At 61.2% G+C, this 26406-nt stretch overlaps 2 protein-coding genes across 6 annotated transcripts; both read right to left on the reverse strand.

Annotated features, from left to right (window-relative positions):
* Positions 1-570: 570 nt before the first annotated feature.
* ZNF414 (zinc finger protein 414) lies at positions 571-9774 on the reverse strand. Of its 4 annotated transcripts, none has more exons than XM_065699985.1 (9): positions 9687-9774; positions 5241-5371; positions 4295-4369; positions 4108-4215; positions 3800-3905; positions 2582-3102; positions 2171-2221; positions 1354-1512; positions 571-993 (listed from the first exon to the last, which is right to left on the reverse strand). In XM_065699985.1, the coding sequence occupies exons 2-9, from the start codon at positions 5329-5331 to the stop codon at positions 917-919; spliced, it is 1188 nt and encodes a 395-aa protein (XP_065556057.1). In that variant the 5' UTR covers positions 5332-5371; positions 9687-9774; the 3' UTR covers positions 571-916. The 4 variants fall into 4 exon arrangements, 3 of the variants coding, with proteins under 3 accessions (XP_065556057.1, XP_065556060.1, XP_065556056.1); XR_010616842.1 differs by having other exon boundaries at positions 903-993; positions 1354-1496; XM_065699988.1 differs by lacking the exon at positions 2171-2221.
* Positions 9775-11746: 1972 nt separating this feature from the next.
* MYO1F (myosin IF) lies at positions 11747-26107 on the reverse strand. 2 transcript variants are annotated; one of them, XM_065658780.1, is made up of 28 exons: positions 25967-26104; positions 22453-22590; positions 20718-20807; positions 20427-20521; positions 19822-19909; positions 19616-19705; positions 19352-19483; positions 19142-19276; positions 18933-19065; positions 18364-18560; positions 18182-18262; positions 17884-17970; positions 17662-17748; positions 17220-17387; positions 17057-17142; positions 16514-16595; positions 16303-16409; positions 15874-15972; positions 15648-15792; positions 15386-15500; positions 14773-14942; positions 14499-14644; positions 13904-14050; positions 13675-13823; positions 13356-13439; positions 13024-13225; positions 12551-12717; positions 11747-11956 (listed from the first exon to the last, which is right to left on the reverse strand). In XM_065658780.1, the coding sequence occupies exons 1-28, from the start codon at positions 25967-25969 to the stop codon at positions 11880-11882; spliced, it is 3300 nt and encodes a 1099-aa protein (XP_065514852.1). In that variant the 5' UTR covers positions 25970-26104; the 3' UTR covers positions 11747-11879. The 2 variants fall into 2 exon arrangements, with proteins under 2 accessions (XP_065514852.1, XP_065514853.1); XM_065658781.1 differs by lacking the exons at positions 11747-11956; positions 12551-12717; positions 13024-13225 and having other exon boundaries at positions 13355-13439; positions 13709-13823; positions 25967-26107.
* Between the last annotated feature and the right edge of the window lie 299 nt (positions 26108-26406).

A 26406-nucleotide genomic window follows, 5' to 3' on the forward strand; every position in this document is an offset into this window, starting at 1 on the left:
CCCCAGGGTGGGTGCAGGTAGGAAGGGGAAGCCCCCGATCCCACAGGATCTGTGTGCTGGAAAGGGGCAGCTCCATGGGCAGGAGCCAGGGGTGAGCACTGGGAGCAGAGCAGTGGGTGCAGAGGAGCGGGCGCAGAGCACCAGATGCTGAGCAATGGGTGCTGAGCAGTGGTGCCGGTGCTCCTGTCCCGTGCTTGCCATAGGCAGCACCGGGCCCCGTCCTGCAGCATCCTGCCTGGCTCAATCCTCTCCCCTCGCAGGGCCAGGGTCAGCACCAGCACAGCAAAGTAGGGCCAGGACTCACTGCTCAGCTCCCTCGTAGCGTGCAGGAGGTTGCGCAGCCCCCAGGGATGGGGCCCGGGCCATGGATGAGCTGTCGGGGTGCAGCAGCCACCCTGTTCCCTGTGGCCTCCTCACACCTCTGAGGGGCTGGAAGCAAAGGCTCCATCTCACACATGCACCCCCCCCATCTGCCCCTTCTTCAGGTGGGGACATCCTTACGGGTGGCACCGCTCCCCCGTTGCCCCCATTGCCACCGCTGGCACTGACAGAGGCGCTCCCGGCCGCTGCTCCTGTACAATTCCCATTTATTATTCCAAGACCTCATTCCAGAGAAGTCCACGAACTCCTGAGCAACCCAACCAGGCTCCCCCAGCGCCCCTGGGGCTGAACAATGGAACCTTGACGGGAGGGAGACGTGGGGTTCCAAGTGCTTGAGAGTTTCCAAAGAGCAAAGGGAGCGTAGAAATGAATCGGCAGACATCGTCCCCCTCCGCCGCCCCGAGCTGGGGATGCTCCCGGTACCCAGGAAGGGGTCCCTGCCCCAGTTGGTGGCAGGGGGCTGTGCGGTGCCCCCCTGCCCGGCTGCAGGGAGGGATGGAGAGGTGCAGGAGCAGTCCCACGGGAGCCAGGGGCATCAGAGCTGGGAGTACAGCGAGTTCTCCATCTCTGGCGTCAGCTTGGTGTGGAAGGAGGCGAGACCCACCCCGAAATCTGGAACGAAGCGAATCACAGACTCAGCGTGGTTGGAAAAGACCTTTAAGAGCATCAAGTCCAACCGTTCCCCAGCACTGAGGCCACCACTGACCCATGGCACTAAGAGCAGTCAGGACCGTGGCCAACCCCCTCACACCCTGGTGCAGGGGCATGGGGAGGACACACGGACACCCCTCGGGGCATCACTACAGGGTGAGGAACCAGGGGCTGGAGCCTGATGCTCACCCCAGCAGCTCCGTCCCTTCCCCAGCAGAGGCAGGGGGTGCACACTGCGCAGGGCAGGCTGAGCCCGCTCCCCATCAGCATCCCCTCCGCACCAGCCAGGATCCCTCCCGCTGCCCCCCCCGGGGGCCGTACCCATCTCGGTGTCGACGCGGCCGGGCGCCGGGGGGTTCTTGCGGTGGTCCTCGATGTGCAGGGTCATCTCCTCGCGCGAGGCGCTGGAGTAGGGGCACTGCATGCAGGTGTAGCGGCCCCGCGTGTGCTCCCACACGATGCGGCTGTTGGAGGAGTGCCCTGCAAGGACGGGCGAGGAGGGAAGCACGGCGCTCGCCCCCCCACCCACCCCAACCCCGCGCCATGGGAGCCGTGCCAAGCGCAGCGCTGGGTGCAGGGTGCTCGGTGCCGTGGCTCGTGATGGGTGCCACGGGGCTCGCAGCAGCCGGTGCAACAGGGGCAGGAGACCCCTCGCTCCGAGCCCCGCATCCATTGGAGGTTCCCTTCCCAATGGAAGAAGGCCAAATCTGGGAGCAGGGAGCGAGGCTGTGCCCCCCCCCGGCCCTGACATCCCTTTGCCCGTCGCCTCTCCGCATGGAGCTAAGGACAGCAGTTTCCAACCCTGCCTTGGAGCTGGGGGGACTGGGGAGGACTCGAGCTCAAGCAGCTCCAGCAGCTCCTTCTCCTGCTGCTTCTGCCCTCAGAACCAGGCTGGGTGCTTCCTGGGGGCACACAGCCAGTGACACCCCCCTGCCTCCGAGCCTACCTGGGCAGCATCCCCTCTCCATGTGGCTCCCACAATGGAAGGAGCCTGCCCTCCCCCTGTGCTCCCCTCTACTCTTTGGGGAGCATCACAGTGCCCCGTGGGGCCTCTCCCATCCCCTGCAGCCCCCCCCCCCCCCCGCCACCCCCCCCGAGTGACAGAAAGCAGCCCCCAACCAGTAGGTGCCAAACTAACCTGGAGTCACTCCTGAGCCAAAGCATGGGAGGAGTGGGCTGACACTCACACCTGCGGAGGGAATCGAGGGGCAAGACAAGCATTAGGGCTTCCCCTCCCTCAGGGGGGACACGTGGGGGGGCAGGCCTGGCCCGGCCCCCCGCCTCGCACCCCCAGCACGCCGGGGAGCAGCGGGGCTGGGATAATTTGGAGGCTCGATTTTGGCGTTTGCCGGCGCTTTGTCCAATAGAGCATCCCTGTGGACGGGATGCGGAGGGCAGCGGAGGTGGGATGGGGCTGGGGGGGCGCAGAGCGGCCCCACGCGGGGCTGGGAGGGGGATCCTGGGCTGGCCGATGCTGGGTTCTCCTCCGGGAGCTGCTGGTGAAGGTGGGAGCAGAAGAAGCTTGGCCCGGACGGCCCCACGCGCTCACCTTGGCTTTTCTTCCAGACGGCGTTGGAGACGGGGGGGCCGTGGCCCGGCACGTAGGGCCGGAGGCGATGCTGCGCCGCGGGCTGGGGCAAGCTGTAGGGCGAAGGGTGCACGTAGGACAGGAACGGCCCCGGCACCGAGGACGGGGGTGGCCCCGAGAACCGAGTCAAGGACGATGGCCCGAAAAGGCCGGGCTCCAGCAGCGGGAAGGGGTGCGGGGCCGGCGACACCAGCGGCAGCGCCTCCAGCGAGCCGGGCAGCTCGGGGAGGCTGCTGGGCACCGGGGCAGTGTCCGCACCGGGCACGATGGCTTCTTTCTCCAGGGGCCGGATAACGCTTGGGAGCTTGGGAAGCCCCTCGGGTGGCTTGGCCGGGGGGTCCTTCTCCAGGGCGGAGGTAGCGGGCGGGATGGGCTTGTCGGCTTTGGGGGGTGGCGTGGGGCTGCTGGCGCTGTCAGAGCAGACGTGAAGGTGCTTGAAGAGCGAGCGGTGTGTCCGGAAGCGCAGCAGGCAGTTCTCACACCTGCAGGGCCACCGGTCAGTGTCAGGGATGGGGTCCCCTCCGCATCATCCCAAGAGCATCAGTGACAGCGTCCCCTCCACATCCCCCTGAGAGCATCAGTGACAGCGTCCCCTCCACATCACCCCGAGAGCATCACTGACAGCATCCCCTCGATATCACCCCGAGAGCATCACTGACAGCATCCCCTCCACATCACCCCGAGAGCATCAGTGACAGCATCCCCTCCACATCACCCCGAGAGCATCAGTGACAGCATCCCCTCCACATCACCCCCCAGCCCTAGCCCCAGGGTCTGCAAATGTAGGATCTTGTGTGCCTGGGGCTGTTTGGGAGCTGCTGGGTGCCCACACATAGGACATGTTATGGGAGGGGTCTGCAGGGAGATGGCAGGTCTGCTTATCAGGGCCTGTAGTGATAGGAGTAGGGGAAATGGGTTTAAATTCAAACAGGGAAAGTTCAGGTTGGAGATAAGGCAGAAGTTCTTTACTGTGAGGGTGGTGAGGAACTGGCACAGGGTGCCCAGAGAAGTGGTAAATGCTCCACCCCTGGCACTGTTCAAGGCCAGTCTGGACAGAGCCTTGGGCAGCATGGTGTAGTGTGAGGTGTCCCTGCCCATGGCAGGGGGGGGAACTGGATGATCTTAAGGTCCTTTCCAACCCAAACCATGCTATGATTCTCTGATGGGATGGGGACTCACTTGAAGTAACGGTTTGGCTTGTAGTGCACCTTCATGTGGGCCATGAGGTCCTGCATGCTGGGGAAGGTCTCTGTGCAGCCCAGCGTGGGGCACTGGAACGTTTTACCTGGGCAAAGAAATAGGGCAGAGATTCAGCAACAACGCGGCTGCGCTGCCCTAGCCCCACAGCCGGTCTCCAGCACCTCCTATCTGATGCTGTGCAGCATCTCGTGGAGGTCCAGGCTCCACCTCAGCTTCAAGCCCCACTCTGCCACCTCCCAGACAAAAGCAAGCTCACCCTGGAGCGATGCAGGGTGCCCCAGCCTTACCCTCAAGCGACTGCGTGGGTCTGTAGTGGACCTTGTGGTGGTCCATCAGCTCCTGCATGCTGGGGAAGGCCAGTCTGCAGCCGTAGCTCGAGCACGGGTAGTGCTTCCCTGCAAGGACACAGATGCGTTGGCCTCATCCCCGCCCCGGCCGCTGCTGCCATCCCCATGGGGCAGGGCTGGGGCTCACCTGGGACAGGTCTGCGCTTCAGCGGCCGCAGCTCCTGCGCTGGGGTCCCCACGCTCCCCGGCGCCTCGCTGCTACCTGCGGGGAGAGGCTGTCAGAGACCGCGCGCAGCCCGGGCCGGTGCTGCTGGGCACAGGGACCTCCACAGCCTGGGGAGAAACCTCCTGAGGCTTAACAAGGGCGAGGGTAGGAAGTGCCCTGGGGAGAAGGAGCCTCAGGTACCAGCACAGGCTGGGGGCTGCACGGAGCCAGGCGGAGAACACTGGGGCTGTTCCCCCTGGAGAGGAGAAGCTGCGTGGAGACCTCAGAGCAGCTTCCAGTGTCTGAAGGGGGCTACAAGGATGCTGGAGAGGGGCTCTTCATCAGGGACTGCAGTGACGGGACAAGGGGTGATGGGGTCAGACTGAAACAGGGGAAGGTCAGGTTGGAGATAAGGCAGAAGCTCTTCCCTGTGAGGGTGCTGAGGCGCTGGCACAGGGTGCCCAGAGAAGCTGTGGCTGCCCCATCCCTGGCAGTGCTCAAGGCCAGGTTGGACACAGGGGCTTGGAGCAAGCTGCTCCAGTGGAAGGGGTCCCTGCCCGTGGCAGGGGTTGGAGCTGGAGGAGCTTTAAGGTCCCTTCCAACTCCAATGATTCTGTGATTCCTACCCTTTACAAACAGGGGTGCACACAGTTGGGGGGGGGGGTCTGGTGGGGTCTGCTGGAGCCCTCCAGGGTGGTTGGAGACGGGATGCTCTTTGCCTTAGAAAACGCTGCTGGTCTGAAGGCAAAGGCTGCTGGTGTCTCGAACACACTGGGTGGTGCCATGTGTACAGCCATGCCCAGCCTCAGGGTGCTCCCCAATCCACCTCTGCGGTGGGACTTGGCCAAAGGGACCTCACAGCAACAGGAGCAAAAGCTTCCCCCCTTCATCCTGCCCCAGCCCCTCTCAGCAGGCACAAGGGACTCACCTGCCCCCTCTCCAGTGTATTTACCCCGCAGGGAGAAGGTAGGCACAGCCTCTTCCTTCTCCGTCTTCATGGCCTGGCCAGTGGTGGGCATAGGGTGATGCACGTGATGATGGAGTCTTCTCCTGGCGATGCTACACCGAGTGCAAGGGCGAGAGGTTAAAGCCTGGCATGAAGTGATGCTGACTGCCTCCTCCTTGGTGCCCCATGGGACCCTCCCACCGGGGGACCCCAAAGGGCAGGAGATCCCGGCCTCTGAGGGGCTTTGCTGTGTGTCTGCCAGGGAGGACCCGCTACAAAAGGCAACACTTCCCTGGCTACTCGCCCCATCCACCCTACCCATGGTTTCAAAGGGTTTTCCAGCCAAGAGGAGCAGCAGGTCCCATTGCAGGACTGGGAGCACTGGCAGCAGGGCCGGATGCTGATGGGCACGTGGGGATGGTTCCTTCACACAATCTACATCAGGTGGTCCCCCAGCTTAAACTGGCTTCACCAGGCGCCAGGTTCTGACATGCAGAAGTCAAACACTAAGTCCTAGCAAAAAGCATCCGAAAAGTCCCTCACTTCAGGAGCGTCCTCAATAGTGTCTTAGTGTCAAAGTTAATAATAATAATAGCAATAATAAGAGTAATAATAATAATTTGAATGACAGAATGGCTTGGGTTGGAAGGGACCTTAAAGCTCCTCCAGCTCCAACCCCTTCCAGGGCAGGGACCCCTTCCACTGGAGCAGCTTGCTCCAAGCCCCTGTGTCCAACCTGGCCTTGAGCACTGCCAGGGATGGGGCAGCCACAGCTTCTCTGGGCACCCTGTGCCAGCGCCTCAGCACCCTCACAGGGAAGAGCTTCTGCCTAAGAGCTCAGCTCAGTCTCCCCTCGGGCAGGTTCAAGCCATTCCCCTTGGCCTGTCCCTACAGGCCCATCCCAGCAGTGCTGGGGCTGCAGAGTGGCTGCAACTCACACATCTGCACTTGGGCAGAGGGTTGACATTTCCCCAAGAGCTCAATGACTCCCAAACCAAATGTCCCTGGGGAATCTCCCTGGGGATCAGCCTTGTGGGTACAAGGAAGTGCATCTGCATCCACCCCATCCCTCCTGGCCTTGCCAACCTGCCCATTTGCATCTAATTCCAGAGGCATTTTCCCAGCTTTTCCACTCCAGCCTGGCTCCCGGTGGGTCGCAGGAGATGGGTTTTACCCTGGTACATGAGGCTCCGAGCTGCAACCCACCAGCAATAAACCAGAGCATGGAGCAGGGAATCCATGGGGGATTATAGCTCAGGCTGCCCCCAGGCTTGTGGCTTTGTTTGGGGGTTGCATTGGGGGTTTTTTGTCTCAGTTTCTGCTGCCGCTGCGGGATGCAACCTGGGACTGAGGCTGGAAGGGGGATCAGCCACAGAGAGGGGGGATTTGGGCCATGGACAGGCTGGTTGTGTCCCAGGAGGGGAAATTCAGCCCTGGCTGGAGAGGCTGGGTTGCTCCAGCTGCACAAAGCAGTTTGGGCACATAAAATTCCCAGAGGCTTTGAGGGAGCTTTGTTTTATCAGAGATAACGCAGGTTCTGGTGGGGAAAAACATCTTGGGAATCTCCCCTTGATGGAGAAAGCATTAAAAGGATCGAGGCAAGGCTACATCTGTCTGCCCAGCCCCTTGTGCAGCGTCCATGCAGCATCATCACGTTTTGGTGACCATCCCTGTCACTTCTAGCCTTGGGTGCTGTTGGAGTGTTTCAGGAGTCCTTGAGGCTATAGTGAACCTCTCCCAGGTTCCCTCTTCCCTGCTGGAAACACTCATTCCGGCTCAGTCCTCAATGCTTGTCCCAGGACTTGCTGACGGACCCAGGGACCCTGGGTCTCCGACGGCTTCCAGATGAGGCTGAAGGCAGCAGGATGCTGGCACCCACCCCACCAAGAGCTCAGCTGGAGCACAGGCAGCTTTCTGCTCCCTCTGCAGGGACCTCGCAGTGCTCCTGGGTCAAACCTTCCCTCCCGGCTGCCTGCTGCTGCTTCCCAGTGGTACCCAAGAGATGTGTTTTGAGCTGACTTTTCCCCTCTGGAAAAGCTGGGAAAAGGCTTCTTGGGGAGGGAGCTACAACTGGACAGGTCAGTGAGGGCAGGTGGGATGGATAAAGGCACCCCTTGCTGCAGCCAGCATGCCTGCACACGCCTGTACATGCCTGCACACGCCTGCCACGTGCCTCTACATGCCTGCACACACCTTGTGGCCCCATCAACATCCAGCTGGAGCAAAGCTGTTCAATAGAGGTGTGTCTTTGGCAGTGGACAGGATGGCAGCCCCACAACATCCCGTTATACTCAGCCCAGGCCCTGGTTTTGGGGAGCTGGTGGTGCCCGTGTCACTTTGCTGTCATTGATCACCTCCTGCAGGGCACTATAATACCTTTAGTTCTCCAGGACCCTCTGTTCCGCCACCCTGACACCATTCTGCTGCTGAACTGTCACTGGTGAGATGCAAATCCCCCAACGCCAATGCAAATCCTGCCCTGGAAACCCAAATCTGAAGTCGGCGTCAGTATTCCCAGGGTTTTCCTGCTGCAGGTTCAGCCTCCCTGAAAACCTGCTGGCACCAAACTCCCTCATTCCAGCCCCTGCGGTGAACAGGGACCCTGGAAAAATCCTTCTGGGAAGCCGGCAGCAACGAGGAGGGTTTGCAGCTACTGTTCACCCAGAGCAGCCTCTGCTGCTGACTCAGTCAATAATTAATACAGCTCACCTCCCGCAAACGAACCAGGGGGTTATATAGATCGCCAAGCAGAGGAGACTTCTACAACCACCCCCCAGGGAAGATAAATGGGACAAATAATCCTATTGGAGCATCTCGGGGTGGTTTCTGGCCTGGGGTTGCAGAAGCTTCCCAAAAGGCAGCTCCTCGGCGCAGGAGATGAGAGACAAAGGCTCTGAACAAGGGGCTCATGTGATCGCTCAGCCGGGGAGCGCGGAGGGAGGACGCAGAGGCTGACAGCGGCACGGATGCTGCTGGTGCTGTGCTCCTGCAGCGCTCCGGCCACTGCGCACAGGGTGCAAACGTGCCCTAAATTAAACCCACGTCCTGAATTCTCCTGTGGCCTTCAGACAGCGCAGGGAGCCCTGCAAGAGCTGGTGCTGGGGGGAAGATGCTCCAGGCATCTCTGCCCCTGATGCCCACCACAACCAAGGTACCCTAATCCCAACCTGGGCTGGAGCAAAGCCGCTGCCTTCGTGTTTTGCCTTGCGCCTCACCCCGAGGGCACACTCCCTGCTCTCCAGCTCAGAAAATCTGCCCAGAGAGGCCCATGGAGCCCACCCTGAAGCCCCAGCACATCTGCTGCTGGAGGCAGCGTGGGCATCCAAGGGGTTCCCTGTGCCATGTCCCCACAGCGGACACGGAGGGAGCTCATCCAAGGCCCGTCAGTGGTTCCTTTGGAAGCATCTTTCAGCCTTTCTTGTAGAGCCACCCTGCTGTGCCCCCAGCTTGCTCCAAGCCATCAGTGACCCGGGCAGCGTATGAACATAGAAGAGCCATCTCCCCTCATCCCTGCACCATCCTGGCGCCCACCTTTATCAGCCTGCCCACATCCAGCTGATCCACTGGGCTCTTCAGACAGAAAATTCCCTGTTTCCTTTCGGGAGCCATTTGGGGAGGACGGACCTTCTTCCTGAGCCTGGCCAACGCTGCTCCTCCAGCAGCAGCCCTGACCACGGCCAAGTTCATGCCATGGCCAAGCCTCAGGAGCCCCTTCACCCCTGCAGCAGATGAGCCCCCGCATCCCCCAGCCCCTGACAGCAACAAAGCAGCTCCCACGTGTGCAGGGAGATGGCGAGACCGTGGGGAGACCCCGGTGGGAGCAGCCCGAGGATGCTCGGGGCGGTGAAGCGCGTCTCGGTGCTCCCACAGACCACACATGCCTGCAAAGACCTTGGGGCCAACACCTCCCGTGGCCAGCTGGGCCTGTGCTACCAGCCCCATAGGTAAGACCCCCCCCTTAGCTAGCAGCCCCCCATGGGTGGCACCCTCATGGCAAGTGGTTTCTGCAGCCAACGGGCCCCTATGGTTATGCACCCATGGCTACTCCTGCGGGCAGCAACACGGCCATGGCTCGCACCCCTGTAACACAGAACCCCCCGTGCACAGCAGCCCTATGCCGATGTCCCCCCCCATCTCTCCCGAGCAAAACGGCTTTACCCGGAGCCGGACCCCCCTCAGCCCCTGGTGCGCATCCAGCTCCCCGCAGAGCCCGGTAACGGGCCCGTTACCCCCCCGGTACCGGACAACCCCGTTCCCGTACCGCCCCCCCCCCCCCCGTTCCCGTACAGCCGCCGGTGCCGGTCCCCCCCCCCCTTCCGTTTCCGTACCCCGACTCCCCCCCCCCCCCCCCCCGGGGCCGGTCCCCCCCGTTCCGGCGCTCCCTTCCCGGTGCCGCGGAGCCGGCCCGCGCTGCCCGCCCGCACGTACCGGGGCTGCGGCGGGGCCGGGAGCGCGCATCAGCGGCGGCGCGGCCGCGGGGCCATTTTCTGAGCGGAGCTGTCGCGAGAGCGGGGGGAGGAGGAGGAGGAGGAAGAGGGGGGGGGGGGGGGGGAGGAAGGAGCGGGGCGGAAGGGGGGGCGGGAGCAGCGGGGGGGCCTTGGCCCCGCCCCGGGACCCCCGCCTGCCTTAACCGGGTGTTTTCGCACTCCCCGCACTGGGGTTGCTCCGCACCCCTGTGCCGGCTTGGGGCCGGAGCATCCCTGGGGGCCGGGAGCATCCCAAGTCCTCGGAGCATCCTCAGAGCACCCTGCATCCCTTGGGAAGCCCCAGACCCCTTAGAGCATCCCTCCAAGCCGTTTGAAGCTCTCTCAGAGCCCTTAGAGCACCCCAGCGCCCTCTGAGCACCCAAGTTCTTCGAAGCACCCCAGACTCCGGGGACCACCAAGCCCATCATAGCCCCTAAGAGCCCCTTGGAGCCTCCTAGGACCCTCAGAGCAACTGGAGCTCCTCAGAGAACCCTCTCGGAGCCCCTCAGAGCACCCGGAGCCCTTTGGAGCAGCCCAGTGAGTGCCTGAGCTGAGTGGGAGCATCCCACACGTACAGCACCCACAGCCGGGTGCTGCCGCCCAGCCCCAAGGAAAGGCTGGAGGGTGCAGGAAGGAGCTATTGGAATCAATGGATTTTCCAAAGCCTTTTTTCTTTCTTTTTAATCAAATCAGTCTCTGCTTCCCACTCCCCCCTGCAAGTTCTGCAGTGCAAGGACCCCTAAAAACCTGGGATTTGCAGGAAAAGTCCCCCCAGAGAGCACAGGCGCTGTAAACCCCATAATGGGGAGGCCCAGCCGTGGGTTGCAGCGTGGGGCCATGGGGGACTTCACATCCCAACAGCCTCCTGCCTTGTGCCATCCCCACCCTGGAGGAAGCAGGGTCCCCTGGACCCCTCTGCAGTCCCTGTCTGGGGCAGGGGGTGCCCCCGCGCTGGGGGCTGCGAGAGGGAGGAAGAGGAGGGCAGGATGCGAGGCCGAGGCTGTCGTCACTTCCTCCAGTGCAGGGCTCGGCCGGGGGAGCGGGGCACAGGCAGGATGAGCCCCGACATTTGGGCACCGTTCATCCCTCTCCCTGCTGCAAACTGCCTGGAACAGCCCCGGCTCGGACTCAGCCCCCATCCAGGACCCTCCTTAAGCCCCGTCTGTGCCCGTGTCCTGGGGGTCTCCTGAACCATGGAGCCAGTGCAGCCAAGGGGTCCTCTGAGCACCCCTTGGGAAGCCCCTTAGAGCCTTCTGGAGCTCTCCGTGGCACCCTGGACCTGTTAATGCATCGCAGGGCTCTCTGAGCACCCAAGTTCCTTGGAACACCCTGGACTCCTGGGATCCCCAAGCCTATCGTGGCCCCTAAGAGCCCCTTTGAGCCCCCCCCGGACCCTCAGAGCAACTGGAGCTCCTGAGAGACACCCATCAGAGCCCCTCTGAGCACTCGGAGCCCTTTGGAGCAGCCCAGTTCCCACCCCACGTATTGACCCCGGATGGATGAAACAGCCCTCCTCATGATGCTCAGCCCTCTGACCATCATCAGACAAAGCTGCTACGGCTCCATGGCTTTAGCTACCTGGTTCTCACAGCTTTTCCTATAGAGAAATCAGGGAATGGTGACGGTGTCCCAGTCCTGCTGCTCCCTGTTGTCCTGCTTTGCCCTGGCAGCTCCCAGCCATGCTGGATGGTCCAGAGTCACGCTGGGATGGGGAGCCGGGATCCTGATGGGGCTGGGTTTTGTATTCAGCATCTTCTGGAGGGTTCAACACGTGTTCCACTTTGGGACACGCGGGTGCAGAGCTCTTGTCGGGGGACCAGAGGGAGCCACGGGCTGGCACCAGTGGGAAATACAAACCGCAGGCTCAGTTTCTGAGTATTTACCATCATTATTAACAGCAATCCTATTTAGACCCTGGAATCACTTGAGCAGCTCCAGTCCTAGGGTAGGAACAAGCAGCAAAGAGCCGGTCCTTGCTGCAGGGAGGCCACCATCTAAAGCAGCTACAGGATTCCATAGCTGGCACAACTCAAGGCCAGTGTCCATGAAGAACCACCACGGAGCCACCGCTGGGCCCCTTTGGCAAAGCCTTGGCAAAGGTGGGGTGTGAGGACGGTGACCCCCTCCCTGCCTCCATGTGGCCACTGCGCTTGGCTCAGATCTTCTTCACGTAGTTCCCAGGGAAAAGCCCTTCCTTGCCGTGCAGCCGGCCCTTCCACCACCCGGAGATATCTGGGAATGGGGAAAAGAAGAGCTGGGTCAGGGCACTGAGAGGAAAACTCTTGAGACCCCGCTTGCAGCACTGGGTGCAGTGCTGGTGTCCTCGACATAAGGACATGGAGCTGTTGGAGCAAGTACAGAGGAGGCCATGAGGATGCTCAGGGGCTGGGGCACCTCCCCTGTGGAGCCAGGCTGAGAACACTGGGGCTGTTCAGCCTAGAGAGGAGAAGCTGCGTGGGGACCTCAGAGCAGCTTCCAGTGCCTGAAGGGGGCTGCAAGGATGCTGGGGATGGACTCTTCATCAGGGACTGCAGTGACAGGACAAGGGGTGATGGGGTCAGACTGAAACAGGGGAAGGTCAGGTTGGAGATAAGGCAGAAACTCATCCTGTGAGGGTGCTGAGGCGCTGGCACAGGGTGCCCAGAGAAGCTGTGCCTGCCCCATCCCTGGCAGTGCTCAAGGCCAGGTTGGACACAGGGGCTTGGAGCAAGCTGCTCCAGTGGAAGGGGTCCCTGCCCGTGGTTGGAGCTGGAGGAGCTTTAAGGTCCATTGAACCCAACCCATTCCATGATTTATAAGCTGGGCAGGGCAGGGGTTTGGTGGCACCTTCCAGCAGGATGTCGATGATGTCCCCCACGTTGAAGCTGAGCTCGTCCATGTCCTGCCCAATGTACTGGTAGAGCGCCTGGCAGCGCGGCACGGCCACCTTGAGCTGCGGCTTGGGACACCGGGCTGGAGGTGGCCGCTGGCTCAGGCTGCGCCGGCGCTGCATGCTGTGGGGCCGGGAGAAACCACGTTCACATCACGAGGGCAGGCGGGCCCCATCCTTCCTTCCCACCCTGCTGCCTCCCACCAGCCCAACCCGCTGCTCGGTGCCTGCCTGCGGCTCAGCTTGGTCCTCCCAGTGCAGTGACTGGGAGAACTGGGGTGTGCATGAGCATGGTTGGTGCAGTGAAAACAGCTTGCCCGGACCTGGGTGGGCTCTTGGGTGGGAAGCCAGAGGGAAAAGAACATCTCCTGGGGCTGGCAGCAGTGGGATGGAGCAGGGAGGAGGATGCGCGTGCTGGTACAGGACCTACCCGGCCACCCCCTGGTCAGGCACATTGAGGAAATCCATGTTGTACTCGGATGGGGGCCGTGTCTTCGGCTGGTGGCCAGCATTCCGGGGGGGTAACACTGCAGCCGGTGGCCCCCGCGCCTGCTTCTGGGCTGCTTTGTGTGTGTCCTGCTGAGCCCGGCCATCTCCGCGTGGGAATTGGGGTGCCCCATTCCTACAGGCGCCTGGGAGACCCCCCCCCCCCCGGGATGATGCATTACAGGGGCCCATGCTCAGCCTGCAGTCCCAGGAGCGCAGCGCTGGCTGGCCCCAGGGATCCCCCCACTCCGGTACCCCCGGCACTGCCCTGCTCACCTCTGGGTGCTGGGGGGGCACTTCGGGGGGGTGCTGGGCACTTGCTGCCACCTCTGCTCTGTTTCGCTGCCTTCCTCATGGGCTCTGGGGGGGACACGAGCCCCCCGTTAGGTGACACCAGGCTGTCCCCATCGTTTGTACCCAGCTGCCTTTCTCCCCGTGCTGCCCCATCACCCGAGCAGAAGCGGGTCCCTCCTGGGTGAGCCACACACCCACAGGGCTGGGGCACATGCTGGCTCATCCCGGTGCTCCCAGGCCTCCGGCAGTGTTCCGGTACCCTCCCTTTCTCTCACCATCACCCAGGCACCCTGGCACTCACTGGCATTCCTGGGGAGCCCATCCCCGATGCTGACCGTAAGGGTTTTGCCTCCAGCTTTGAGAGCGGCCACATCGCCCTGTCCTCTGACGAAGGTGATGTTGCGGGTGCCGCCACCTCCCCAGCCCTCCTTCTTCACCCGAAACTGTAGTCTGGGGGGACAGAGAGGCTATGAGACCACGGTGACCGGACCCTGTCCTGCTTTGTCACCTCTCCCGGCCTCCATCCTTACGTGTCCTTGAAGGAGAGGCGCAGCTTGCTGCGGGTGAGCTCCTCGTAGCGCTTGCACAGCAGGCTGATCAGCTCCGTCTTGAAGATGGACTCCAAGAAATTGTCGGCATCGTTCTCGTGCAGGATGAAGAAATCATCCTGCCTGGTGCTGGGGGAGCAACCCCGGTGTGGGGTGTCAGTGGGGGGCAAGGCTGGTGATTTATGCTGGGAAACTTCCTGGGCTCCAACGCCCCATCAGCAAAGCACTCTGTGGGAGCATCATCCCTATGGCTCCATGGGCAAGGGGCTGGGGCCTGGCTGTGGGCAGAGGACGGTGGAGCTGATGGGTGAAGCCTGAGCACATGGTTAGATATAAGGAAGCTATAGGTTAGATGCAAGGAAGAAGCTCTTCCCTATGAGGGTGCTGAGGCGCTGGCGCAGGGTGCCCAAAGAAGTGGTGAATGCTCCATCCCTGGCAGTGTTCAAGGCCAGGTTGGACCCAGCCTTGGGCAACACAGTCGGAACTGAATGACCTTGAGGTCCTTTCCAACCCAAACCATTCTGTGTTTCTATGATTCTGTGGACCTCCCATGCAGACCCCGTGCTAAGGGACGCACCTCAGTGAGATGCCACTCACTGCCTGCAGCTCCACCTTCTTCTTGAGCACCTCCTTGATCTGCCCCTTCTCGGGACCTTTCTTCACCTTCTCCCTCCCGATGAGGTAGAAGAACTTTGGGGTGAGGATGAAGTCTCTCTTGATGGGCTGGGAAAGGGCAGAAGCAGGGGGGGAGAAGACGTCTGCATGGGGGCACAAGTCCCACGCACACATCCTGCCTTGGCCAGCCACTACAAGCCACAGCCTGGCCTGTCCCGTGCCCCTGGTGCATGTACCTTGAACCTCCGGTCGTACTTAGTGATGGAGTCGGCAAAGTCCACCCGCTCCCGCTTGGCCAAGAACTGGCGCAGCTCCGGCCGCTCCTCCATGCCCAGGTAATCACCCACGAAGTTCCTGTTGATGCTGTTCCTCCGCCGCTCTTTGAAGTTGTAGAGGATGTTGGAGGCTGTGGGGAGCCCCGAAGTGATGCTGGTCAGACAGGGCTCAGCCCTCAGCCCCTGTCTGCCTGCTCAGCCGGTGCCTGCCCTCCCAAACTGCCTGTAGGGGCTGTGGGGGCTGCTAAGCGGATCTTGGCAGCAAGAAATGGGTCTCATTTTATGCCATGGGAGGAACGCAAGCAGCTTGAGCTTGAAACCCATTCAGTGCCTTCAAAAGCCCTTGCGCTGCACGAGGGAGGGAGGGACCCCACTGCGTTCTGGGTTTTCCCCTTGATTTTTCACTGCATGCTTGGGAGGGTGGGAGAACTCCCACAACGGGATCGGGTGGTGACCACTGGCGTTTCCCATCCCTCTGCAAACACTGACTCCCGGCTGCTCCTCTCTGGCCCTTTGCAGGCAATAAAATGCAGAGTGAAGGCAGGGTCTGGTCCCCATCTTTGCTCGGCCTTACCCTCCTCTCGCATCTGCTCATACTTCCGGATGGCAACGTGCCGGCGCCAGGCCTTCTGGATCACCCTGGCGAAGCCGTCGAATTTCCTCTCCCGCATCTCTTCGAGGAGGAAGAGCTGGGAGGGACACAGGGTGCTGAGCACGGCCCCAGCAGCATCACTTCCCCTGCACATCAGCACCCCAAACCCTCCCCAGTGTTGCCCAGAGCGATGCTCAGCTCTGTGCAGCATTCCCAAGGGATGCAGGGCTGCGGGGTCACCTACCGACTCGGGGTTCTTGACAAACACCTTGCTCCGACCCATCTGGTACTGGTCCGGGTCCATGTTGACGGAGCGCAGCAAGTGCTGCACCCCTTGCCGCTCATCCCCGCGCCAGGACGGCCACGTCTCGGGGGTCAGGATGGCGTAGCTGTGAGGAGAAGGGATGTGGGTCCCGGCTGGGCTGCGGGGACGTGCAGGACGTGCCACCCGCATCCCGCTGGGCGCTCACCGCTGCAGGAACTTGTGGAAGAGGCGGCGGTAGGCGAATCCTGCCCGGCGCACCCGGATGTTCTCCTTCAGCCCCAGGTACTCGACTTGGTGCTTCACCCTGTGGAGCCGGGAGGGACGGGCTTGGAATGGGGTGGCAGGGATGGCGAGCGGGACCTGTTGGGCCCTTGGCTTTGCACAGGGATACCCACAGCTGCGCATGGGTGAGAGCTTCCTGGGGCTTGGATGGAGCCTCTGGGTGTTGCATGTGGAGGGGTCTGTGTGTCCCCACATGCTCCTCAGCACCCACCTTGTGTTCCCTTTGTGCACAGAGGGACCATCCCAGGGGTGCAGGTTTTGGAGGAAACCCGTTCCTGGCCACATCTCCATGGCTGGGTCCCTTTCCCTGGGCTCTGTGAGCTCCCTGATACACCATGAAGGGCTCTGTTACCTGCTTTCCTCCCAGTCCCGGGGTTTCTTGGTCTCGTTGGGCTTGATGCAGCGGATGTAGTGTGGTGTGCACTTCATGAGCGTGTTCACCAGGTCGTTAGCCTGTTTCTGTTGCAAGGATTGACCTCTGTACCATTAAAGGCGTTGGTGGGAGCCCATCACCCTGGTGCTGTCCCAGAAGCAGCTGCTGCCCTGCAGCCTCTGGGGCATACCTTGATTTTGGAGCCCGCTGTGGTCGGTCGCCCCTTTTTGTCAGAGTCAAGCTTTTCTGGGAAAAGCATCCGGATGAAACCACTGCAAAGCAGGAGGTGACAGTCCCCAGGTGAGAGCCGCCAGGCTCCTTAAGTTCAGCATGGGTCCAGCATGAGCTGAGCTGGAACCAGCTCCAACTCAGGGTAATCCTGCACCCTGGCTGAGCCCATTCCCACTGGGTGCTCGTTGGCTGGGTAGGATGGGCACCAGTGCGTGAGCATCCTTCTGCCCAGCCCTGCAGCCACTGGTGCTGCTGTGCTCCACTGGGAGCTGGAACTAGATAGAGGGTTGGAACTAGATGATCACAAGTTCCTTTCCAACCCAAACCAGTCTGTGATTCTATGATTCTATGAATGCTGCTGGTACCCCCAGAGCCGTGCAGGATGCTGAGCACCTCAAGCTTTGGTTCCAGCAAAGCTTTATGGTCTGGATGTTGAGGATGCTGCCCTCTGCCCCAGCCCTTCTGGGGTGGTCCCCAGGAGCACAGCACTGCCAGGACTCACAATTCACTGCTCTGCATGAGCTCAATCAAGTCGGTGAAGAGCACATCCCGGTTGCGCTCACAGAAGCTGTTCACGTCGTAGGAGACCTGGGAGCAGAAGGGGAGCTCAGCCCCATGCCGGGGTTGTGGGGTGTGAATGGGGTGTGAGGTGAGGGGCCCTGTACCTTGCCAGCATAGTGGTGGATGATGAAGCCTGAGCTCCAGCTGTTGAAGTGCTCATGGGTGCCTACGGCTGCCTGCAGCTTCTGCAGCAGGGTCTGGTCTGCGCCCTCGCCGGTGGCGTGCATGGTGGCACAGACGTCATCCAGGACACTCATGATCCCAGGGGGGTTCTGGGAGAGGGAGAATGAAGCCATGGGTGTCCAGAGGCTGCAGGCAGGGCCCAGTCCTGCATCGAGCTGTGCTCAAGTGCCCCACAATGGTTAATGCTGCTTCACACTGAACAGCAGCTTAGGTTAAGGATGCAGAGCTACTGGTCTCCCAAGGATGCTCCTGGCAGGACCAGCTTCTGCCACTCATCCTCAGGACCCAGCCCATCCGGTACCATATTCCCTGGTGCCTCAGCTCCCTGAGAAAGCCTCTCTGAGAGGAGGGGACCACACTCACCAGCTTGTTCTCTATCAGGTCACACACCACCTTGTTGTTGAAGTACTGGATCTGGGTCCACTTGATCCCCTCCTGCACGTACTCCTCCTGGGGAAGCGCAGGGAGAGCCGGGTGGCCCCCGACCCATGGGATAAGCTGCAGTCTCCTGCTCCGGCCGTGGTGCTAGGACCATGGCAGTGGTGGGGGTGCAGAAATTGGGGTGCTAATGCAGCCCCCCGGTACCTGCTCTGCCTTCAGGGTCAGCTCAATGAAGATCTGCTGCAGCTTCTCATTCACAAAGTTAATGCAGAACTGCTCAAAGCCGTTTTTCTGCAGAGGGACAAAAGATGAAAGAAGATGGGGCTGAGTTGGCTTCTGCTCCTATCACCATGGTTGAGGGGACCTCAGACAGCAGAGCCTTTGGGATGCTGCTTTCTGTGGCCATCGACTGCTACCAGCCCCCTGCTCCAGCCGCTCTCCTTGCTGCGGAACCAGGGAAGGACATTCCCCAACTGGGCTCCTACAGCAAAGCAGCACATACCTGGAATATTTCAAAGCCGTAGATGTCCAGCACCCCGATGCTGTACTCCTCATATGGCTTCTGCATAGCCCGGTTGATAGACTGCAGGGAGAAACAGAACGAGCCACCTTCACTGGGGCCGGTCGCCCACAGAAGCGGGTGCTGAGCATCCCCACCATGCCCATCCTGCTGGCACCACGCACCTCCACGAGGAAGTCAAAGACACGTGCGTAGAGCCCCTTGGCCAGGGCATCCCGGGTGTAAGCCGCCTGCTCCACGTTGAGGGTGACGGTGATGGACTCGGAGCGGCCGCCCCACTTGCTGTCCATTTTCCTGCTGGTGACCTTCTCGTTGAGGCGGTTCTGGTCGATCCCCAGCAGGTAGGCAGGGAAGGCCAGGGCTGGGCAGGGTGGAGAGGGGACTCAGGGCTGCCTGTTCCCCATATGCCCCCGTCACGCTGCCTGCAGCCACTGCTGGACCCCTCGGCCCCATCCAAGTGCAAAGGACCCCAGTGGTGCGGCTACCAGGGATGTGGATCATGGTCTTCCCTATGCTAAATCACAGCAAGCTACTCCTGGCATCCTTCCCCTTATTAATTAAGCTCTGGTGTGCTCTTTGCTCACTGCCTCAGTTCCCCCATGTCTAACGTGGGGAAGATGCTGATGGTGCCTCTCTCCTCTGCCAGGGGGTTTATGCTATGGAAAGTCTGCAATTCTTTGCCAAGGGTCTCTGCGAGCATCCTCATTCCCCCCTGGAGCAGTTGGCTACTCACAGTCAGCATTTTCCACCCGAGCATAGTTGCCTTCCTCCCGAAAGCTGATGTTTCCCAGGTGGAGGATCCCGGCCACGATCTGCAGCACCAGTTGCTGGTCCTCACCACGGATGCCAATGACCTGCATGGCGTTCTGGGCGACATGGGGACCCCATCAACCCCTGCCCAGCCGCAGGCAGCTTTGGGGTCTCCCCATCCCAGCCACACACCATGGTCTCATGGAAGTCACTGCGGTCGTCCGTGCCCTCCACCTGGTACGTGTCCGACTGGTTTAAGTAGTAGTAATAATCCGGGCTCATGATGCCCAGGTTCTGCCGCTGCTCTTGGGATGCCCCTTCAATGAGCTGGGTGGGAAATGGGAATTGCAGTTACCGAGCCCCCGGCTCTGCCGCTGCCCGGCTGCTCCGTGACCCCCGTACCTGGTAGTAGATGTGGAAATTCCTCTCGCACTCGTTCTGGCTCACCACGCGGGACTTCTCCAGCAGGAAGTTGGAGATCTTCCCCCCGTCGGGCTCTCCGCCCCGGCTGAACTGGATCTCAAAGTACTTCCCCTGCCCAGCACAGCTCCTGCTCAGAGCCGTGGCAAATCCCCCCCCCCCCAGCTCCAGCTTCATTCCGCCTTCTCCCAGAGCATTGCTGGGCTGGATGCTGGCCGTGGCACTGACCCTGCCCTGGTGACTTACAAAGCGGCTGGAGTTGTTGTTCCGGACGGTTTTGGCATTTCCAAAGGCTTCCAGCAGCGGGTTGGACTGCAGGATGATCTCCTTCACGTGCTGAGGGGCAGAGGTGGGGAGGACTGAGCCGGGGCTGCTCCGTGTGCCACCGCCAAATGGTGGGGAGCAGTTGGGAGGTGAAGGGATGCAGGACACTGTGGGTTGGGCAGAGTTACCTGCACTTTCTCACCACCCCCGGACACTTTGGAGATGTAGCCCATGATGTATTTCGCTGCCACTGTCTTGCCAGCGCCGCTTTCTCCACTGTGTCAATGGCAAAGCAGAGGAGACGTGAATGAGCCCATCCTGGGGTGCCTGGGGTGTGGGTGCTGGAGCAGGGCTGGGCGGTGACGGCGGTGACAGGGGCTGTGTCCTTCCTCCTGCCACATACTCTGAGCGTGTGGCAGTGCCAGTGCTGGGGATGGGGCTGCCCGGGTGCTCTGGGGTACAAACAGGGCCGGAGCAAGGCTGGGTGCGGAGCTGCTCCTGGGGGAGATGTGGGATTTCTTGTTGCTGGATTTTGGAGGGGAGAAGCGGGACTTGGAAGCCTCAAGGGGAAGTCTCTTGCCTTGCCCCACATCCTGATATTTCCCTTGCAACATTCAGCCGGAAAGGAGCATTGCACAAGGCTTGGTCCCTGCTTGGGACAACCCTGTCGCAGCCCTTGCTGGTGTTCACGGTCCAGGATCGTGGAATCCCAGACTGGTTTGGGTTGAAGGGATGTTAAAGCTCATGCATGGACCCCCCCAGCATCCCCGGTTTTGCCCCACATATCCCCTACCTGATGATGACGCACTGGTTCTCCCCATCGATGAGCATGTTGCGGTACATGTTGTCGGTCAGGGCGTAGATGTGGGGGGGATTTTCATACTGAGCCTAAAAGGGGGACACAAGGGGAGCAGCACAGAGCCATCAGCTCCTCACCCTGAGCTCCTCAGCTCTGCCCATGCACTGCACAGGGCAGTGGCACACAGCAGGGAGGGGGAATTGCTCTCTTGCCACCAACAGGGACACTTACGGGGCACCAAATTAAACCCAATGAACCCCCCCCCATGGCACGGAGCCTCCTCACCGCGCCCTGGTACAGCTCCACCTCCCGCTCTGTGAAGTACGGCATCTGCTTGAAGGGGTTGACGGAGATGAGCACCGGCCCGATGTAGGTCTGGGAGGCAGGTTAAGGTCTCTACATCCCTTCCCATATCCCCCCTTCCTGCCCTGGAGGCAGCGGCACTGAAAGCGATGGCAGGAAGGTGCTCATGGGGTTCCTCATCCTGGAAGATGCACCAGGAATACCACACACGGGCTTTCAGCTCGGGTGCAGGCTGCCATGACTTGGTGTTCTCCTGGCCACAGGGCCCTGGGTGTCCCCCGCAGTGTGATGGGCACGGGGTGCAGCAGGAGCATCCCCTCGGCTCCATGGTGTCTGGCTGAGGATCAGCCCCATAAGCAGCAGTTCCAGCATCCTGCAGCATCCCAGAGCTCCCCCTCTGCTCGCACTCCATCTGTGGCTTTTGCAGCTGGAGGCTGTCTCCATTTCCAATCAGGGAAACTGAGGCACGGAGAGGAAAGAAGCTGATGGCTCCGGCCTTTCCCTGGCCTGCAGCTTCCCCCAGTCGCTGGGGTGTGGGCAGGGGAATGGAAAAGCTGGGAATCGCTCCTGGAAACGATGCAGCAGCAGGAGGGGGAGACTGAGGCCAGGGACAGAGGGTGCCAGTGGGGTTGCCCCAAGCCCTCCATGTCCTGTTTCATCCCAGCTGACAGCGGGGCAGGGAAGAGCAGCCAAAAGGCAGGAGGAGATGGGGAATGCAGAAGCACCGGCGCTGAGTCAGGGCTCCCTGCACGCAGCAGCACAGAGAAAAAGGAAGAAAGAGGCTGCATTGGCCCCAAAGCCAGCCCTGAGGCACAGTGAAAGCCCCAGTGCAGCCGAAGGGGCTGCGTCAGCACAGGATGGGACAGCATCACCTTGCAAGGACTTGGCCACATCTTTAGGGAAACCACAGCCGCTCGCAGCGGTGTGAGCTCAGCCCCGCTGTGTCCTGCTCCCTGCAGCAGGATCTTGTCCTCTTCCCTATCGCAGCAGGGGCTGCAGCCCCAAGCAGCACGGGATGAGCAAGGCAAAGGCTCAGCGCCTTGGAGCACAACGTGGGGCTGGGACCTCTTCCAACCCAAATGTGAGTGTGTGGTTCTGACACCTCCCCATCTGCGCCATGGACCAAAGAGCATCGTGCGTGGTGCTCAGCATTGCCAACTCCAGGATGGGACCCAGCGACTGCCAAAGCCTCTGGGCTGGGGGATGGCACAGTGGGGGCAACACTGGGCAAGGTGGGAGCTTGATGGTGTCCCCTATGGCCTGCCACTGGTGGAGAGTGAGGGTTGGCACCTTCACCCTGTGTCTGCAGGGATGCTCCCATCCCATCCAGGGTGTGCTGGGGTTTGTGGTGGGTGCGGAGCAGCCGGGATGTGCTGTGGGCATCAGCGGGGCTGGGTGACAGCAACAGGGGTGATGGCCACAACTGCCCTTGGTCTCCAGAGGGTTTTTGCTCCATGCTCTTTGCTTAGGGCCTTGTGGCCACAAGGGAAGGACCAAAGAGGGTCCCAGGGCACAGCAGGGTGGGGATCATGGTTGCAGTGTCTCTGCCAAGTGCAGCTCAGCTTGGGGATGGTGGCGTTCCCCCAGCTGATCCCAATCTTGTCCCAGCACAGTGTGGGACAGGATACATTGGGGTAATCCCGGTTTAGCCCATGCCCTGGCAGAGCCTTGGAGCGTATCCCTGCTGCTCCCTGTCCCGCTGGCCTGGGAAGGATACGAAGATGTAATCATCCATAAAACGCTTCTTGAGGTTCTCCACGATGGCCTCCTCGGAGATCTTGGAGAGCAGCACCATGTCGTCCACGCCGCTCTGCTTCACGTTGTGGCTCTGCCAGTGGAAGCGCTCCTTGCTGCCCTGCGGGAAGAGGGTCACAGCGACTGCACCGGGGCCACCAGTGCTGGGAATGGGGCTCCAGACCCGGGTCCAGCCCCAGCTCCCCCTGAATGGCTTCAAAACAGGCACCTTCAGGTGGTGCAAAAGGGAGCCTGTAAATCCCGCAGGGGCACTGCCAGCCGGGGGGGGTGTTTGTACCATCACCCTGCTCGTAATGGGGGTGACAAAGGGCTAATAAGCAACTGCTGATGGGCCAACGGGACAGCAGAAATAACCCAGAGGAAGGGCAAAACCAGCAAGGTGAATGCGTCCTCACATCCTCTGCACCCTTTGCACCAGGGCAGAGGAGAGACTGTGTCCCCATCACCCTCTGCTCCCTGCCCAGCTGCCCCCAACTGCCCCCCAGCTCTGTCCTTGGGGGCCATGGGGCAGCAGGAAAACTGCGCTGTGATTTGAGCCCTTGTGGGGCTGAGCACAGCCCTGGGCTGGGAGGGGAGGCGAAGATTTCGCCATGCAAAGAGAAAATGACTGAAGGGCCCCTTGTCCTGCACGCTGCAGAGGAGCCTGCTGAACACGGCTGCAGTGCCCGGGAGGGGATGCCCCAGTCTGGACCTGCCCGTGGCCCCCATGGTTCCGCTTTCACCCCAGTGCTCCTGGCACCGATTTCACTTCTCCTCCCCACCGTCGCCCCAAACCTTTTGCTCTTTCCATTTCCCTTTTCTTCTGTTCCCCTTTTGCTTCAAGATTTCAGGCCTCCCACCCCGATGCTTTTGCACCCTCAGATGCACCATCACGATGGGACCACCATGGAGCATCCTTCTGCTCCCCTCGGTACCTGCCTCCCCGCTGCACTGCTGGGTTTTGCAACCCAAAATACCATCCCAAACACCTCAAGTGCAGCTCAAGCCTCATAGCTGGCAGAGGGGCTTTTGGCTTCGTTATCCCACCACCTTCGCTTGGGATGCATGGACCTGGGTCAACTCAGGGGGCCTGAAACCATGTGGGGAGCTTCTTCTCTTCCTCCTGTTTGCTGCTTATAGGCCTTTTTCTTGCTTCCCCCTCCTCTTCCACCCTCCATCCTAATAAACCCTTAGAAAAGCCACCCAGGAAGGCGCAGGCGGGCTCAGCACCCGCTCCACATCACTGCGCTGTCCCCCAGGAGCTGCTGGTGACCCCAGGAGCTGCCCAGCTTCAACCCAACCTGGCCAAAACCTTGCGCTTCAGGAGCAGAGGAGCGGCTCAAGAAGAGCCCGCAGGGAGCCCCACACCTCAATTCCCCATCCCCTGCCTCCATGACCCCGAGACGTTTGGCACAAGGCACCCCATGGGGCTCCCACCGCTGGTTATGGCACCAAATTCAGGCAAATTGGAGCATTTCCTGTATTGCAACTTGATGCTTTTGAGCTGACACCCGGAGTTTCTCCTCCTGCAGTCTAACGGCTGCTCAGAGCTGCCACTGGCCTTCGTGGCACCTCCTCTTCCTCCCAGCACAGGGTAGGTGCTTTCCTGGCTCTGCTGGGGCACCTGATGCAGCCCCACTCCAGATCACTTTAAATGAAGGCTTTGTCCCTGATGCCTGCAAGGCCAGGGGTGCTTGCCCAGCATCACCCTGGCTTTCCTTGGCAGGCCTGGAGAGGTTGCACAGGGGGTTTTGTGGGGTCGGGGCTCACCCTGCTCCTCTTGGGGGTGGATGCAGAGGAATGATGCTCCCTCAAAACCATGCTCATCCCTCCAAGCTCAGCACCCAGCGAGCCCTCAGCAGCATCCCTGTGGGGAGCAGGGGCACCGGCTGGATTTGCCTTCAGAGGTTTGGGGCAGCGGTTCCTTGCTCCCCCTTCTCTGTCCTAGGCTAAAGCGAGGGATGAGCCAGGGAGCAGCAGCTCAACAGCCACCGCTGCGGGGGTCCCCAGGGCAGCCTGGTCCAAACGCCTCCATGAAGCCGTTTCAGCCTCAATCCAAGCTTTGCTCAGCCCTTCATCTGTGCTTTCAGCTACAGTCTGCAGCCACATTGCACAAGGGACTTTGCCACTGGTCCCATGCAGGATGGGTACATGGCCCCCATCAGGATCCGCAGCTGAGGATGGGGACTGTCACCATCACAGCCACCGCCAGTGGCTCAGGACAGGAAGGGGAGCAGCCCTGCAGCAGCAATTGCAAAACATCATCTGTTTTTCTTCAAAGCTCGGGTCTGAGCCACCAAAAACACCCCACGAGCCCCAGGTGGGGAGCGGATGCATCCCAAGGTGGCACCTTTGGTCTCGAGATGATAGCACAAGCCCAGATACAGCCAACACCTTAAAACCACCGGAAGCCTTGAGAAGAGCAGCCCAGGGTGTTGCATCGGTGTCACAACCCTCAGCACGCAGAGACACCAGGGTTTGGGGATGGGGCTGGCCCCAGAGCAGGGCCCTGTCAGAGGATGGGGCTGTGGCTGCGCAGCCCTTCGCCAAGCCACAAAGCACCTTCAGGTCTTGGGTGGCTGTAGGGGGTGGGCAGTGTTTGCACCCTGTGGAGGACAGCATCCGAGCAGCCTCTCAGTGGTGGCAACCACAGCTGTGGGTGGAAGAAAGCTCTCTCTGAGCATGGCCACGTCCCCATCCTGGCTGGGCAGAAACCTCTGGGGTCACAAAGGCAGCAGGGCTGAAGGACACGGCCGTGGCCGTGCTGACCCTTACTCCACACCTGAGCATCGCTCCGATTTTGAAAGCTTTCATAGAATCACAGAATCCCAGTGGAAGGGATGTCAGGGATCATCTGGTCCAACCAAAGCATGACCTAGACGAGATGTCCCAGCACCATGTCCGTTCATCTTCCTCTTCTGCCTCCTGATCACCTTCCATCTCTGCCCGCTGCCCTTTCAGGAGCCCCATGTCCTACTCACAGCCCCTGCATGTGCAAGGTCACTGATACCCAGAGGGTCCTTCCTGGCTTGAGCTGCCCCCATCACCCCACTGCATTCTGCCTGCACCACGCTCTGCCCACAGCCTGCACCATGAGCGCTGAAACCAGAAGCACTGGGGGGAAGTTGGGCCAAGGGGAACACAAAGGTTCTCCTGTGGGTACCACACCGGGACAGCAAAATCAAACCCACTTTGTATCAGCCCAGCCTCGCTGCCCCGTGTCCTCCATCCTGCTTGGTCCCGGGGGCACCAACCCCGCGATCAGCACCCAGCACCATCCCCAGCTGCTGCCCAGCACCGTGCCCTGTGCCAGAGCCTCACCCAGCCCCAGCTTCATGTCCCCAAGCCTGGGCAGCACCGTCCCCATCCCAGCTCAAAGGACCACAGTGGGAGCAGGAGGGATGGGGCAGCCCAGAGGTGGCAGGAAGGAAGGGCGACATCCCCAAGGGTGCCCGAGGGAGACAGCGTGGGGGATGCCCGCAAGGGCTTGCACTCACCATGGTGTCCGTGAGTGGTGTCCCCGGGGCCGGGGTGCTGGGGGCTCCTGTCACCGGGGTCCCATGGCCATCCCGACGCACTTTGCTTTTGTGTTCCTGCTGCAGCTACAAACTGCAACTCATTTGATTTTCCTTTTCCTCCTCCCACTTCCTCATTCGGTGCCGCTCTGCAGGGGGTGGGGAGGATGAGGGTGGCTCTGTGCTGCGGGGGGGCCCTGGGTGCTGGGTGGTCACCGGCCTAGGGGAAGGGGAGAGTGCTGTAGAGGGTGCCGCAGGGATGCTCAGAGCCTTGAAACCTCTGCCCCCCTCACTGGGGCCACGGAGCTGCTGCGAGGGCTGGAGCAGCTCTGCTCTGGAGCCAGGCTGAGAGAGCTGGGCTGGGGCAGCCTGGAGAAGAGAAGGCTCCTGAAGGGGAGACCTGAGAGCAGCTCCAGTGCCTA

This window comes from Lathamus discolor, chromosome 21, assembly GCF_037157495.1.
Source record: "Lathamus discolor isolate bLatDis1 chromosome 21, bLatDis1.hap1, whole genome shotgun sequence".
NCBI lineage: Eukaryota > Metazoa > Chordata > Aves > Psittaciformes > Psittacidae > Lathamus > Lathamus discolor.

Excerpts from the sequence above, each read along its gene's own strand:
- MYO1F (XM_065658780.1), bottom strand. Across the intron at positions 19,484-19,615 it reads ACAACAACTCCAGCCGCTTT|GGGAAGTACTTTGAGATCCA; the intron begins GTAAGTCACCAG and ends TGTGCTGGGCAG. Across the intron at positions 13,824-13,903 it reads CGCCTCTCCTTCAAGGACAC|ACTACAGTTTCGGGTGAAGA; the intron begins GTAAGGATGGAG and ends CTGTCCCCCCAG.
- ZNF414 (XM_065699984.1), bottom strand. The coding sequence starts at position 5,331 with ATGCCCACCACTGGCCAGGCCATGAAGACGGAGAAGGAAGAGGCTGTG. Across the intron at positions 4,370-5,240 it reads ATACACTGGAGAGGGGGCAG|GTAGCAGCGAGGCGCCGGGG; the intron begins GTGAGTCCCTTG and ends CTCTCCCCGCAG. Across the intron at positions 4,216-4,294 it reads GAAGCGCAGACCTGTCCCAG|GGAAGCACTACCCGTGCTCG; the intron begins GTGAGCCCCAGC and ends GTGTCCTTGCAG.